Source organism: Acanthochromis polyacanthus, chromosome 22 (assembly GCF_021347895.1).
Source record: "Acanthochromis polyacanthus isolate Apoly-LR-REF ecotype Palm Island chromosome 22, KAUST_Apoly_ChrSc, whole genome shotgun sequence".
Lineage (NCBI taxonomy): Eukaryota > Metazoa > Chordata > Actinopteri > Pomacentridae > Acanthochromis > Acanthochromis polyacanthus.
In genome coordinates, this window is record NC_067134.1 from 3,731,387 (window position 1) to 3,747,974 (window position 16,588).

Consider the following 16,588-nt stretch of genomic DNA (forward strand, 5'->3'; position numbering starts at 1 on the left):
TCCTGGGCTTAGCTCCACCCTGGATGACTGCGGCTGCTTTAAAAAGACAGACCTTCTTCCCTCTATAGAGCTCTGGACGTCACGTGACTCCGTTTGTTTACGCCGCCATGTTGGCAGGAAACTCCGCTTCAAAATGAATGGCGCTGGTAGAAAATTTACGCCGTCTGAGTTTACTTTTCATTTTAAATCAGACGATATTATAAAATATACAAACAAACTGGACAAACTAAACATATCCGATCCATATCATGCCCCCGGTATCTTATTTAAGAATCTTGAGGTGGTCGGAGCGGACCTTTTACCGGACCTGCGGTACCCTGACAAATACAATTACCTGATAAATTTTCCTTCATCCTACTCCGGTGAATCTCTTAAAGCGTATAAAAGCCTTGGGGGGTATAAATGGACACAGGCTAACTTTGTCACCGGGATTCAGATCTGGAGTCTTCCTGCGAAGGATATCACTGTCATCACTGGGAGGGTAAGTGTAGCTTTGTCCTATTAAATTCGCATGAGCAGCGAGCATCATATTGCTAGAAATTACGCGATCAGATATAAAGCTTAGGAAACGGATTCTGTACCTGATACAAAGTGGTCACTACATAAGCGGAATCCGTTGCCTGCGGGTTCCCACCGCTCCATTTTCTTCTGCTCGCTTCTTGCGCGTTTTATGGCAGTGATCCACCTCTGTCGTCTTTCAGAATCTTTGGGAATCCGATAAAATGCTCTCCCCTTTGCTCGTCCTCGGCTGTTCTGGCATCCCGGGGCGCAAAAACTGTCCACCATATCTCTGATGTCGACGCTGAAGAACGTTTAGGAGTTAGCTGGCAGTAGTTTAAACAGCGTGCCTTCCTGCCAATATGGCGGTGTTTTGATTTCAACTGTTGCATGCCGGGATTGTGTGACGTCATCTCCGGGAGCTCTATAGCAGAATGATGATGAGGTGAGGCCAGAACACTCTGTTCTTCAGAATGGTCTGGATATGGCAGACTAATGTCAGAAGAACATTAGGTTTTACTTTGAAGGAGCAGTTTGGTGTCAGAAAACCAGTGTTAATCAACACCATAAACTCATCAATAAATGTCAACATAAAATCCCTTCTAAGTCTGTTGTAGCTGAAATAAATGAAAACAGTAAACAGTGGAGAATATAACATGGGATCTCTGTCTGTCTGTCAGTGCATGTCAATGTTGTTGGAGAACCTTCAGAGAACAGAGAACCTTCCTCCTCTCAGAATCAGCCTCCTCTTCCTCAGACTGAAGGTAAAACTGATGGATTGTTTGGTCTGTAAAGAAAGATGGCAGCAGTTCCTCATGCCTGAAATGGAAGCTGAGTTTAAGCAGGTTGCTTTGTACAACACAGAACAGTGGTTGTCTATGGAATTGCATGAGGCAGCAGGTTGTAGTGTAGCTGTAACAGAACGGTCAGTTTTATGGCTGGTGAGCCTCAAACCCAATTTTCTAAACTGGTGCCCATTTTAAGCTAATTTCTGAGAGCCTTTTGATGGTGAAGAAAACTGTACTCACTGACACCTTGACTGTCTTCAGTTTCTCTGTAGGAAAGACCTACATTTTAAGTGTTATGATGGTCTGTCTCTCTTCTATTGTTAGTTTCCTTTTCCTCTCCTTTTTTGTAGCAACACACTACTTTCTGCAGTACAATACTGTTCTAATAATGCTGTGGAGGGTTCCATGGTGTGTTCCAACACTACTTTATGCAGACAGAGGGGGTTGAAAGGAATCTAGAAAAGTTGGGACACCTGTAGGATTTGGTAGCTCCAACTTTCAAGACTTGATCAACCTCCATTGGTGAAGAACAGCTTTAAGTTGTTAAATCGTTTCTGTTCCCTGAAAAAGGCCTTTTTGTGTCAATCTAAAATGTGCATTACTTTTCAGTTTTGGGTAACCTTACTTTTTTTTAAAAACCTCTGGCAGTTCACCACTTACCTTTGTACCATTTCGAGCTACTCATTGGACTTGAACTACTTGAATTTCAATGAAAAATTGGGGCAGTCTAAAAATTTTGACTGGTAGTGTATTTTGATGATGGCCCCGGTGATCCCAGAACAGGGCTGCTGTTCCAACTCTCCGTTTTTAAGTTATATTGTCTTAAGGGTCTTGCCCTAATAGGAACTCTCAGAACAGCTTAATCTGGACTTTAGGTAACCCATCTACCTTCTGACTGCCTCCATAGTTAACCATCTGGGTAGCCATTTTTCTGAGTTGCCCTTTCAGTCAGTTTTTTCAGTCACTTTCCTCCAAATGATCAGGGTATGTTGCTGTATTATGTGTAGAAGTTAGGATGAAAATCACACTAATGTAGGAAAACATTTACTTTTCCCATTCACTAGAATATCCATTTTGAAGCATTAAAAATCTCACACACAATTGGCCAACTTTTTTCCATCAGAAGTTATAGATGGTGAATTAAAAGTCCTACTTCTTTTTAGTTGCTTACTTGTTTGTGTTTTTCCAGCAACAACAGAGGTTTCTGTAGATGCACACCTCACACTGTTCCCTTCATGTTTGACACAGATCAGACTGTTCCGGTACCAGAACCACGTCCCATCAGATATTACCAACAGAAACTTCAATCTTACTTCCAGGACGCGTTTAAGGTTACAACAGAGGGGTGGGCAGCAGATAAGCAGCTTCTGGTTGATATCTACACAGAGCTGTACATTACAGCTGGCCGGGACGTGCACGTCAACACACAGCATGAGGTCCTACAGATTGACAAGGTGTGGAAGCCATCAGACACAGAGACACAGATCCAACCCAGAGACATTTTCAAGCATCCTTCTGGAAAAGACATACCCATCAGAACAGTGCTGACCAATGGGATTGCAGGGATTGGAAAAACATTCCTCGTGCGCAAGTTTGTGTTGGACTGGGCTGAAAAAAGAACCAATCAAGACGTGCATCTTATTTTCCCGTTCACTTTCCGTGCCCTGAATTCACTGCAGGGAAAAGAGTTTGGTTTGGCAGAGCTCATTCATTTCTGTATCCCAGAAACTGAAGACATCACAGTGGAAGCTCTGAATTACATCTTTACAGCTCTGCAGTCATCAGGAAACAGCAGCTACAAGAAGAGCAGATTCAAACTGCTGTTTGTGTTTGATGGACTGGACGAGAGTCGCCTTCGTCTGGACTTTCAGGTCGACCACATTCCCTCTGTGGATGCAACAAAGTCAACTAAAATCGAAGTCCTGCTGAAGGAACTTATCAGTGGAAAACTGTTGCGCTCTGCTCGCCTCTGGATAACCACACGACCTGCAGCAGCCAATCAGATCCCTCAAAACCTCGTCAACACTGCAACAGAGGTCAGAGGGTTCACTGACCAACAGAAGGAGGAGTATTTCAGCAAGAGATTCAGTGATGAGGAGCAGACTTGCTGCATCATCTCCCACATGAAGAAGTCACGAAGCCTCCACATCATGTGCCACATCCCAGTGTTCTGCTGGATCACTGCTATAGTTTTGGAGGAGCTGCTGAGAAGCAGAGAGGGAAGAGATCTACCCAGAACCCTGACTGAGATGTACGCAGAGTTTCTAAGATTTCAGATTGATCACACAAAAGAAAAGTACGGTCCAGAGAAGTGCATTCAGTTCATTAAGTCATTAGCTAAATTGGCTTTTGAACAGCTGCAGAAGGGCAACCTGATCTTCTATGAGAAAGATCTGAGAGAAAGTGGCATCAATGTGAGTGAAGCCTCAGTGTACTCAGGAGTGTTCACAGAGATCTTCAAAGCAGAGCGAAGACGGAAACGGGAAGACAAGATGTTCAGCTTCGTCCATCTGAGTGTTCAGGAGTTTCTGGCTGCTCTTCATGTCCATCAGACCTTCACTGACTCTGGAATCAACCTGCTGGAAGAACAACAAACTTCCTTCAAGAAGCTGAAAGTATTTCTGAAGAAACCTAAACTACAACATCTCTACCAGAGAGCTGTGGACGAGGCTTTACAGAGTCCAAACGGTCACCTGGACTTGTTCCTGCGCTTCCTCCTGGGTCTATCACTGCCGACCAATCAGAATTTCCTACCAGGCCTGCTGACACAGACAGGAAGTAGCTCACAGACCAATCAGAAAACAGCGGAGTACATCAAGAAAAAGATCAGTGAGGATGTTTCCGCAGAGAGAAGCATCAATCTGTTCCACTGTCTGAATGAACTGAAGGATGCTTCTCTAGTGGAGGAGATTCAACAGTCCCTGAGATCAGGACATCTGTCCACAGATGAACTGTCTCCTGCTCAGTGGTCAGCTCTGGTCTTCATCTTACTGTCATCAGGAGAACATCTGGACGTGTTTGACCTGAAGAAATACTCTGCTTCAGAAGAGGTTCTTCTGAGGCTGCTGCCAGTGGTCAAAGCCTCCAAGAAAATTGTGTAAGCAGTTGGAGACTGAAGATCCTTTTTCATTTTGCTGATGTTTGATCAGTATAATGTGCTTTTTGTCTCTTCAGACTGAGTGGCTGTAATCTGTCAGAGAGAAGCTGTGGAGCTCTGTCCTCAGTCCTCAGCTCCCAGTCCTCCAGTGTGACAGAGCTGGACCTGACTAACAACAACCTGCAGGATTCAGGAGTGGAGAGTCTTTCTGCTGGACTGGAGAGTCCACACTGTAAACTGGAAGCTCTCAGGTCAGGACTCATCAACCTGTTCAACTGATGACCATTTAAAATGTGTTTTTATTCATGATGAGCAGAACAGCTGAGGTGGGAGGTTTTCTGTATTTGTATGACTCAGATCAGTTGTGTTACTGACCTTTCGCTCTAGTTTCTCTTCATGAGGCCTCTTCCACTACAGGAACTGAACAACCTGGAACCTGCTTCACAGAACCAGAACCTGTAAGAACCTGGGAAGTCTTAGTTCAAGGTTCTGTTTTAGTTTCACTGTTTTACTAAATAGAATGTTTCAGATAGACGTTGATGAAAAAGAAACACCCGAACAAACATCTTATGTTCACACTTGAACTTGTTTTATGGATCTTCTCCAGGTTGTTTTCTCCTGACTAGATCCTTTCTTGTGTTGTTTCTACTCTCAGATGTTCATCTCTTTGGGTAAAAGCGTCTGCTAAATTAAACTGTAGAAAGTTCAGTTTGTTCAATGACTGAACTCAGTGCAGTTCAGCTGGTGGACAGTTGGACTGTTGTTTCCATTCTTATCTGAGGTTCAGGTCCAATTCCTTCTCACCATTGGAGCCCAAACATCCACTGAAGCAGTGTTGTCTTCTGTCTTTACTGAGATCAAGGAGATCCTCAGTTCAGATCCTCTTGATATACTCTTATGGTCTAGAGAGATTTGGGGTGTTTATTAACAGCAGAGGTGAGAGGGTGCAGGTAGGAAGGTCTAGGCGCTAAAGAGAAACAGACAGACTAGTAAAGGAAAGGAGGCAGTTAAAGAAGCAGTGGAGGAAGTTATCAGAAGAAGAAAGGGAGGAAATTAATGTGTTGCAGGAGGAACTGAGAAGCAGGTTAGCAGTACTCAGAAGGGCAGAACACCTTAGGGAGAAGAGAAAGAAGAAAGAACGTGTAAGGTTAGCGTTTTTTAGGAACTGTTAAGTTTGTGAAGGACATGTTTAATCAGGAACATGGAGGACAACTTAAGGCAGCAAAGTCAAAGGTTGAAGAGTATTTGAGTTTGACGTATTCAGATTCAGAGGAGAATAGAAACATAGGTCTTCCTCCTGACATGTCACCATTGGGGGAAATGTGTGAGGAGATGGATGTTGGCCTACTGAGATGGAGAAAAGTTGTGGAGGTGGTCAGACATGCAAGAGCTTCGTTGGCCCCAGGGCCTAATGGAGTCCACTACAGGGTCTACAAGAGTTCACCTGGTATCTATAAGATACTGTGAAGACATCTGAGAATCATCTGGGAGAAACACAGTATTATTCAAGAGCGTGGCATAGGACAGGAGGTGTTTTCATCCTTAAGGACAAGGAGTCATCAGATCTCATTTTATGGCAGGATGTAAAGTTTCACTGTTAGCTTTCACAATGGCTATGGAGTTAATGATCAGGGCTTCCAAGTGGGTCGTAGGTGGAGAGAGATGGCAGAATGGAATGAGTCTTCCACCAGTTAGAGCTTCTATGGATGATATGACACTGATAACTACAACAGTAAATGTACACAGAGGTTGTTAGATATAATAAATAGGAATGTCAGATGGGCTAGTATGAGGGTCAAGTCTCGTAAATCAAGGATTATTTCATTATACAGAGGGAAAGTAAGTGATAAGAAGTTTTCCATAGATGTGAGGAAATTCCTACCATTAGGGAGAAGTCAGTGAAGAGCTTAGGAAGGTGGTATAATGTGGACCTGAATGATGAGGAACAAGTTGTACAATTTAAAAAGGATGTTGCAGAAGGGCTGGATAGAATAGATAAATCAGCGCTCCCAGGAAAACTGAGGTTGTGCTGTTTGCTGTCTGGTTTATATCCTAGATTAATGAGGCCAATATCCATTTATGAAGTCCCATTATCCATGGCACAGAGAATGGAAAGGCTAGTTAGTTCTTATTTTAGGAAATGGTTGGATGTTCCCAGGTGCTGAAGCAGTGTAGCTTTGTATGGGAAAGGGAAAGTTCAGCTGCCAGTATCCAGTCTAACAGAGGAGTTTAAATGCACCAAGGTTAGGACAGAGCTCTTATTGTCTGGGAGTAAGGACAGTTTAGTTAGCAATGTGGTTCTGAATCCTACCAGGGGAGGAAATGGAACCAGAGAGCAGCAGTGCAGGAGGCAGAGGCAGCTCTGAGGCTGCAGAAATAAGTAAATAATGTTCAATCTGACCGGGGAGGCTTGGAGCTTGACCCAGGTAAACCAGCGTGGAGCAAAGCAGGTCCAAAGGAGAAAAGAAAGCTGGTAGTGGAACAGATGTGCAGACAAGAGGAACTGTTAAGGGGGGCAAATGCAGTTGGTCAGGCCAAACAGGGGCAGTGGTTGAACTGGGAAGGTGTTGAGAAGAGGAAGCTCAGCTGGAGGGACCTGTGGAGGATGGACGAAAGCTGTATTAGATTTCTAATAGGGGCAACATACGATGTGTTTCCAACCCCCCAGAACCTCAGACTCTGGATAGAAGGAAACCAATCCTGCCCGCTGTGCTCAGGTACTGCTAGCTTACAGCATATTTTGTCTGGTTGTAGAATTAGTCTGTCACAAGGCCGGTATACATGGAGGCATGATTAGGTGCTGAGAAGCTTAGCTTATATAGAGGAGAAAGCAGGAGAATTATGGAGGTTCTATTAAGGAGAGGTTAGTGGAGAAATTAGTTGGAGATGGGGAGAAGGATAGAGGCTGGAACCTATGATTGGCAAATGCAGGTACAGTGCCTATCATAAGTATTCACCCCCTTGGATGTTGTACCCTTTTATTGCTTTCATAAATCAATCATGGTCAATAAAATTTAGCTTTTTTAACAAAAAAGATTCATTGGAAAAAAACTCCTTTTTGTTTTTTTCTCTTTAGATAGCATTATCAAGTAGCAGTTAGCAGTAGGTTCTTGCATCTTAGATGAAGTCTGCTTGCATAGTCTCTGTCTGTGGTTAGCTTGACTGAAGTAGTGAAATATTTTAGCAATTAGTGGTTAGCATTAGCCTGTAGCACTAACAAGTCTGGTGAGCTGACTTGTATAGTTTCCTTGTCAGTGGTAAGTTTGTTGTGGACGTGGTGGTAGTCTTGCAGCTAGCTGTCTGTGTAGGTTCTCATTCATCCAGGTCATGGTTATCCAAAGTAGTTCAAATCAATCCACTGGACTTTAGGACAACATTTTGCCCTTTTTGGATTGTGAGGTCTGCATAGAAGAGGAGTAGAAATACGAAGAGTCTTTTCACCAGGACAGAAAATACTGAACTTAATGTTTTACTTCTTTTCTTGTCTTTGTCTCTTCAGACTTAATAACTGTAATCTGTCAGAGAGAAGCTGTGGAGCTCTGTCCTCAGTCCTCAGCTCCCAGTCCTCCAGTGTGACAGAGCTGGACCTGACTAACAACAACCTGCAGGATTCAGGAGTGGAGAGTCTTTCTGCTGGACTGGAGAGTCCACACTGTAAACTGGAAGCTCTCAGGTCAGGACTCACACTTTGAAACTGATGTGATTTCTATCAGTGGATAAACAGCTAACCTGAGTACAATCATTTCTGCTGATGGGATTCATCAAATGAGCTTTTACTGAACTTGTGCAGGACTTTGTCAGGGTTTATTTTTGACATGATTAAATCCCACTAATCATTGCTGAGATTGTTGATTTGCTTGAGACGCATGAAATGTGCAGCAAAATGTATCTGAAAGACAAAGAAGAAAAGAGAGAGTGAGAAACATTCAGCCAAGTGTTGTCCATCAGGTTTGTGTTGTTTTGTGTGTGCAGGCTTTCAGGCTGTCTGGTCACAGAGGAAGGCTGTGCTTCTCTGGCCTCAGCTCTGAGCTTGAAGACCTCAAGTCTGAGAGAGCTGGACCTGAGCTACAACCATCCAGGAGACTCAGGAGAGAAGATGCTGAGAGCTAAAGTGGAGGATCCACACTGTAGACTGGAAACTCTCAGGTACAGACAGACAGACGCTCTCAGGTACAGACAGACAGGGACCTTTTTGCCTAGATCAGTGCTTCTTAAATAGTGGCGCCCCCTGGGGGCAGTGAACACACACCACAGAGCAGGAGATCTGAAATACTACAAACAAACACACAGAAGACACAACGGAAAAATATTTAACAGGAATGAGAAGAAAGGCAGAGAGAGAGACGGAGATAATGAGACAAACAAAAATATCCTGAAAGCTCAGATGAGGAAATGTGACGAAGCATCTGTAGCTCTTAGCTTCACTGTTTGACTCTGAACCAAGGTGGCTGTCACCAGGGAAAGTCTCGTCCAGGCGTAAACTAACCGTGACGTCACCCGTTGGTTTCAACGCCGAGAAAATGAAGCCCGGATTTTGCTACTTCCTGGTCGCCGTTTTGGATATTTTGGAGCCAGTGACGTAAAAAGCGTCATCAAACAGACTGGACCGGAGAGCAACTCGGGGTAGGATTGGCTGAGGACTCTCTTATCCCGCCCACATTTTACCGCAGAGGCTTCTGTTGCTGTCTATCAAGTATAGCCACGCCCCCTGGCTCCGACAACTTTAACCAATTATTTAAAATCCAGTATTGATTCATTTTAAGATCGGACACCTGATCTCTCATTTTGACCATGAAAACTAACGGGAAAAAAATCCTGAGCTGTAGAACATCAGTCTATCAAATTTTATTTTTTCCAAAAATGAATTGGAGTCTATGGAGCAAAAGCTTTTTGGAGCCAACCCTAGCGGACGGCGTGATATTGCAAGTTTTTGACACTTCCGGGTTGGCTTCAATTCTGGAGCCAGATGCTACGTCCACTATATATACAGTCTATGGTCTAGTCCAGAGTTTCTGAGCTCAGAGAGGAGATCAGAATGTTTGTGGAGCAGGAACACAAGAAGAAGTGTGAGATAAATGGAGTGATGAAAAGTTCCAGGTGAAAGTGGCCTACCTGAGGGACACATTTGGATGCTAAATGAAGTAAATGTGCAGCTTGAAGGGAAAGATAAACTCCTCCCTCAGGTCACAGACTAGATGAGCTGTTTAGTGGAAAGTTAGCAATGTGGGGCAGCCACTGGATGGAGGAGATACTGACTGATTGGAGAACCTGCAGGAATTTGTAGAAAGCAGCGGCGATGATGCCACCTCAGTGATTCCATGTATGAAGCAGCTTATTTCATGACTGATGGATTCTTTAAGAAGTAGTTCCCTGAAAACAGTTCCCAGTATGAGTGGCTGAGAAATCCTTCCAGTGCTTCCACTGGTTCCAGCTCTGCAGAGGAGGAGGAGCTCATCAACGTGATGTCTGAGGTTCACATCTCAGACTCTGAATTGTGTCTGAGTGTAGAGAGGCAGAATCCACTCTGAGGGCTGTGGACGTTCTTCTGCTGATCTTTGTGAGACCGGCTTCTCTGCTGCTGGAGACCAGGTCCAGATCTTCCTAAACACTGAGCAGGAGCTGAGAGTTGCAGCGTCACAGTTCAAACACGCTTTGAAAAGTTGTTGGTTAAAAACGAGCTCATTGTAGCTGCTAATCCTGACTTCATCATTCTGATTAAAAATCAGCTCAATCAGTGGAAGTGTTTCTATGTTGATCTCCTGAGGGAATGATGCTGATCACTTTGATTATTTATTGATTTTATTTCAGGTTATTTTTCACCGTCAAATGGATCGATCAGTCGGTTAAAAATGTTTAGAGTTTCCAGAAGGATTAAATTTGTTGACTTTAAGGCTAATTGATGCATTTTAAACTAAAAAAGGTTCATAAAGTTGTTCTTTGTTGGAAGTGGATCTAGATTTCTTTCTTTTTAGTTTTCCTTCATGTACAGAGGTGTACTTGTAATAATTTCTAGACTAATGATGCTATTTCTAGCGGTGGTGGAGGGTAGGTGGCGCTAAATGTTTCCTTCTTCCTGAGGGGCTGAACAGAAAACACCAGAGAATCAGTGGAAGACAGGAAACACCAAGAATGAAGAAGAAGAACAGTTAGCTCAGCTACACACCATGACTAGCCTAGCTTAGCATTAATGCTGAGAGCAGAGGGAAACTGTTACCCTAGCTCAGCATTAATACTGAGAGCAGAGGGAAACTGGTAGCTTAGCTTAGCATTAATGCTGAGAGCAGAGTGAAACTGTTAGCATGGCTTAGCATTAATGCTGAGAGCATGGGTACCTATTAGCCTAGCTTAGCATTAATACTGAGAGCAGAAGGAAACTGTTAGCCTCGCTTAGCTGAAATACAGGAAGCGGGATAAACTGTTAGCCTAGCTTAGCATTAATACTGACAGCACAGTGAAACTTTTAGCCTAGCTTAGTTCAAAGACAGGAAGCAGAGGGAACTGTTAGCCTAGCTTAGCATTAATACAGAAAGCGGAGGGAACCTGTTAGCCTAGCTTAGCTCAAAGACAGGTAGCAGGGTAAACTGTTAGCCTAGCTTAGCATTAATGCTGAGAGCAGAGGGAAACTGTTAGCCTAGCTTAGCATTAATGCTGAGAGCAGAGGGAAACTGTTAGCCTTGCTTAGCATTAATACTGAGAGCAGAGGGAAACTGGTAGCCTAGCTTAGCATTAATGCTGAGAGCAGAGGGAAACTGTTAGCCTTGCTTCGCATTAATGCTAAGAGCAGAGGAAACCTGTTAGCCTAGCTTCGCATTAATGCTAAGAGCACGTTGAACCTTTTGGCCTAGCTTAGCATTAATGCTGAGAGCAGAGGGAAACTGTGAGCATAGCTTAGTGTTAATACTGAGAGCAGAGGGGAACTGTTAGCCTAGCTTAGTGTTAATGCTGAGAGCAGAGGGAAACTGTTAGCCTAGCTTAGCATTAATACTGAGAGCAGAGGAAACCTGTTAGCCTAGCTTAGCATTAATGCTGAGAGCAGAGGCAAACTGTTAGCCTAGCTTAGCATTAATGCTGAGAGCAGATTGAACCTGTTAGCCTAGCTCAGCATTAATACTGAGAGCAGAGGGAAACTGTTAGTCTAACTTAGCATTAATGCTAAGAGCAGATTGAACCTGTTAGCCTAGCTTAGCATTAATGCTGAGAGCAGAGGGAACCTGTTAGCCTACATCAACATCAACATCATATTGAAACATACCGTGACAGGTTTAACAAAAATTACTTTGAAATGAAATTTTAAAAAACTCTCAAAAACAAAAAAACAAACAACAACAAAAAAAAAACAGCTGAGCAAATTTAAACATTCATAGGAAATAAAGTTTTTTACAAATGTTAACAGTTTTTTTTATTTCTGGTTATCAGATGGGACTATTGACTTTAAATAATATTCAAATTCTTTATGGAAGACAAGATAATTTGGCTTTTGATTACTGAATTTTGCTTTATGAATGTGAAATTTTACTAATATTAATATGAGATTGATGGTAAAGGCCTTGTCTTTTTTCATATCCATCCTGTGCATAAACTCCAAAAATTATGTGTTTGTAGAGCAAATCAATCTGCAGATTTAGTTTTTCTGTACAAAATTTAGAAATTTTCTTCCACATTTTTCTGCTGTAACTACAATACCAAAAAAATGTGGTACTGTTTCTGGCTGTTCAGAGCAAAAAGAACATCTTACATCTATATCACGTTTGAACTTCGTCATATGATGTTTGACTGGATAGATTTTATGTAAGATTTTAACAGAAATTTCCCTAACTTTGTTCAACATGAATTTGTGAGGTAAAAGCCAAACCTGAGACCAAGAGATATTATTAATAAAAGAGTTCCAGTAATGGATAACATCAGGTTTTGTTGTCGTTTCTCTTTGGAACAGTGCACGTATAGCTCTGTTGCTATTCTTTGCCGTCCCAAAGCATATTTTGTGTCACATGGATTAACAACATGTATATCTGCTGCAAGAGAGGAGGCAGTGCACATGTAGTCAATCGTGTTCTGCGTTGTGTTTGAATTTTGTATTAAATAACACGAGGATGGTAGCTTCGAACGGGACATTTATTTTCCTTCCCATGAGGAGTCGCCATAAAAAGAGAAAGCAATAAGAACAAAACACCCAATGTTATAACCAGTTTGACAAAAACACAGACTATATTAACTAAACAAAACGTTCCATTAAGGAAGAAAAAAAAACAATAAAACACAGAGAGTGACAAAAACACATACCTTCCCATGAGGAGTCGCCATAAAAAGAGGAAGCAATACACCACTTTTCAAAATAAAATACTGACCACACTTCCGGTGATTATTAATCCCCCTCCCTAATGGACATACTAAAAACTCATAACCATAACCGTAGTTAACTAGTCTCCCCACAGGATGTGACCAATATTCAACATATTATTTTAAAAAACCATAAAAACAATAAATACAAATATAAACAAAAATAAATACAAATTCATATAGCGCAACAACATCAATCTCATTCTATTACATTCACCCCCACTGTTTTTGCGCTATATGAAAAAAAACAACACATCACACATTCCAGTTCATACTATGGCAAAGAAACTATTACATTAGTCTTCACATACAGTGTTCATAGGTGCAACGACGCAAATCTCCAACAACTGAAACATAACCCAGCCCAACCAGAAAAAAAACTATCCAGCGAAGGATCAAGGTAAACGTGGGGTGATCAAGCACACGTTTAACCCCAGGAAAATATGCCATATACACATTTCAAGGGCCTGAAATTCACAGCCAAAAGTATGCACCTGATTGGAAACCAACCGTACAGGAATATAAAGCTCAGCATAGTATCAAAAATAATGAAATACAAAACCACATATCTAAACAAAAACAAAACACAAAAAACAAACAAACAGAAAAAAAAAAACACAGTTTCTTCCAAACAGACGATCCATCTACGTACCAATTCGAACTCTTTGTGTGGACATAGTCTGTATTAACCTATTTACCGGCCTAACAAGTCTACCTAACCTGGTGCGAAAATCCCCCCCCAATGAACCCACAGACATCCCCCTCTGTTCAATGGCCAGGGACTGAGACTCCCTCACTCTCGCTGACTCTGTACATGAAGTCTGGACTGAATGTCTGGAACCACTAACAACATGCTCAACACTGTGAATGCCACTAGTAGAGTCAGGCAGCTGACATCCGCCAGAACCTGATTTGACTGATCCTGTGTCCACATGAACCTGCAGCTCAGCACTGTCATCGTCAACCAGCCGACTCTCCTCTGCCTCACTGCAACCATCAGATATTTCAGAGAAAACAGGCTGATGGACCCCATCCTCCACGTTAGACTCTGGCAGGTCAGACACCCAGCGAGCAGTCCGGCCATCACTCAGCTCCGTCTGACCCAACATTCTCACCCTATCCTGACTCAGTTCGACACTGGAGCCAGAGAGCTCCCATTCCTGAGTCTCCTCCCATGAAGGCAGTGGCAGGAAATTTACAGGCATGATCAGGTTCCTGTGAACTGTCTTAATCCGGCGTGTAACAGGATGTTGAAGGCTATATGTGTGAAGCTCGTCATTCTTGCTCACAACCACATACACTGCATTTTCCCATCGATCAGCTAATTTCTTCTTCCCCCTTTCCCCTTTGTTTGCCAACAATACTCTGTCACCGATTTCAACAGAAAAGCCCTTCGTCTTTCTGTTATAGACCTCGGCTTGTTTTACCTGCCGCCTGCTAATGTGTGCCTGTGCGATTGCTGTTGCCTCCCTCAAGTCTCTTCCCAAAGCCTGAACATATTTATCAACATCAACAGTCTCTCCATCCAACAAAACACTCTCGAACATCACATCAACGGGCAGGCGAGGAGTCCGACCAAACATCAGAAAGAAAGGTGGAAACCCTGTGGTCTCATGGATGGTGCAGTTATATGTGAAAGTCAGTGTATTCAGCATCTGAGGCCACTTTGCCTTCAAACGCGGTGGTAGAGCTCTGATCATGGAACCCAAAGTGCGATTGAAACGCTCTGCCTGTCCATTACCCATCGGATGATACGGTGTGGTATGGGATTTTTCCACGCCCGCCAACTGTAAGAGCTCAGCTATGAGCGCACTCTCAAAATTAGCACCTTGGTCTGAATGTAAGCGTGCTGGGAATCCATAAACAGAAAAGAAATTGTTCCACAGAACACGAGCGACAGTCTTAGCTGTCTGGTTAGGACAAGGATAGGCACAGGCCAGCCTGGTGAAGTGGTCAGTAACCACTAAAACATCAACTGACTTGTTATTATCATCCTCTGCCGACCAAAAATCCACACACACCAACTCCAGTGGAGCAGTAGTGACAATAGACACCAGTGGAGCTCTGGCTTCCGGCTCTGGGGCCTTGCTCAACACACATCTCTTACATTGCGTAACGTACAACTTGCTATCATCTGCCATTGTATCCCAGTAAAAACGTTGCCTGAGGAGCCATAAAGTGCGCTGCTGCCCCTGATGACCAGCATCGTCATGCACCCCTTTTAGCACCTGACTTCTCAAAGCTTGTGGGACCACATACTGGAAAATCTTCTTTTTGCTCACCGGATGCTTAGAAATACGATAAAGGACACCCAGCCGGGTCGTGAGTTTTTCCCACTGCTTCAGTGTCCTGTTTGTCTCCCTGCATTCATGAACTCTCTCCCGGCGAGATGGACGGCGACCTCTGTCCACGAAAAACCGCACTCTGTTCAAAACAGGATCCTGAATTTGCATATCCTGCAGTTCCTTGAGGGTGAAAACAGGCAGTAGATTCTGTCCCACCGATGCCACCTGCTGCAGCTGCTGTACGTGAGCGACTGCTCTCACTAAACCAGCATCGTTCCAGTGCTGATGCACATTCAACACAGCAGACACTTCCTCACCTGAGATTTTACCGCCACTACAAGACCCACCCCCACAAACTTCAGCGGAACTTGAAATGGATAGAGTCTGCCTTCCCCCCTTATCCTGCTCACAGGAGAGACGAAATGCATCCTGTACACATGGGAAGGAAACACCACTCGCCTCATCCAATAAAACATGATAGGGGGTTCTTGTCAACCTGTGCATCACTTTGCACCTCACGAAAGGTTCTCGGCTCAGTGCGTCAGCCACAATATTCTTGGGTCCAGGAATGTACTGGATGTCAAAATCAAAAGGAGCCAGTTTGGACACCCATCTATGCTCGCATGCATCCAGTCTTGGTTTAGTCAAAATATATTTGAGAGGATTATTATCCGTCCACACCGTGAATTTCTGTCCCTGCAGCCAATGACTAAACTTGTCATGAATAGCCCATTTCATAGCAAAAAACTCCAATCTATGAGCTGGGTACTTAGACTGAGCATGGTTCAGTGATTTGCTGGCGAATGCAACTGGCCGTGCTGTGTCGTGTCCATCCTGCACCTGAGAAAGTACAGCTCCTAGCCCACTGGTAGATGCATCGACAGACAGAATAAATGGTTTTGAAAAATCAGGATGTGCCAGTAAGACTTGGTCAACCAAAGCCTGCTTCAAAGACTCAAAAGCCTGTCTACACTCTGTGGTCCAATCAGGAGGAATAAGTCGACGTGCAACTTTTGACCGCTTTGTACCACGTGCACCCCGTGGTTGTCTGCACCCTGAGGTAAGTTGAAAAAGTGGCTTAGCGATCACAGAGCAGTTCTCAATGAAGTGTTGGTAATACACCACCATGCCCAAGAACGAGCGAATCTTGTCACTGGAGGGTGTAACACCATCACTCTCCATGATGTCATCTTCACTCAAACTCACTATCGCTTGCACCTTGTCAGTGTCAGTGGATATCCCCTCCTGAGAAACCACGTGCCCTAAAAACTTCACAGATCTTCGCAGGAACTTACACTTCGCTGGAGAGAGCTTTAAATTGTTTTCCTGCAGACGCCTGAAAACTAATTCAAGCCGCTCCAAACTTTCCTTTTCTGTCCTGCCAAAGACCAACACATCATCAAGGTAACAAAGCAGTGTCAAAAAATTCTGATCACCAAAAATGGTCAGCATCATTCTCATGAAAGTTGCTGGGCTATTACAAAGACCTTGAGGCATACGATTATACTCGTGCAGTCCCAGTGGTGAGGCGAAAGCAGTGTATTTCTTATCCTCTTCGTGGAGTGGCACATTGTAATAGCCCG

At 43.5% G+C, this 16,588-nt stretch overlaps 4 protein-coding genes across 8 annotated transcripts in view; 3 read left to right on the forward strand and 1 right to left on the reverse strand.

The window, feature by feature from the left end:
• LOC127531958 (NLR family CARD domain-containing protein 3-like) overlaps positions 1-4,387 on the forward strand; it is a 93,373-nt gene extending 88,986 nt beyond the window's left edge. Inside the window, exon 5 of the mRNA XM_051942617.1 lies at positions 2,618-4,387. Coding sequence (XP_051798577.1) covers positions 2,618-4,387 — 1,770 coding nt within the window. The remainder of the gene's footprint in view (positions 1-2,617) is intronic.
• Positions 1-16,588, forward strand: part of LOC127531938 (NACHT, LRR and PYD domains-containing protein 12-like) — a 452,657-nt gene that overhangs the window by 245,799 nt on the left and 190,270 nt on the right. The window contains exons 10-11 of the mRNA XM_051942410.1: positions 4,461-4,634; positions 7,883-8,056. Of these exons, the coding sequence (XP_051798370.1) occupies positions 4,461-4,634; positions 7,883-8,056 (348 nt within the window). The remainder of the gene's footprint in view (positions 1-4,460; positions 4,635-7,882; positions 8,057-16,588) is intronic.
• Positions 1-16,588, reverse strand: part of LOC127531982 (zinc finger protein 883-like) — a 111,123-nt gene that overhangs the window by 40,819 nt on the left and 53,716 nt on the right. The gene's annotated exons all lie outside the window — the stretch shown is intronic.
• Positions 1-16,588, forward strand: part of LOC127531990 (zinc finger protein OZF-like) — a 176,752-nt gene that overhangs the window by 34,454 nt on the left and 125,710 nt on the right. The gene's annotated exons all lie outside the window — the stretch shown is intronic.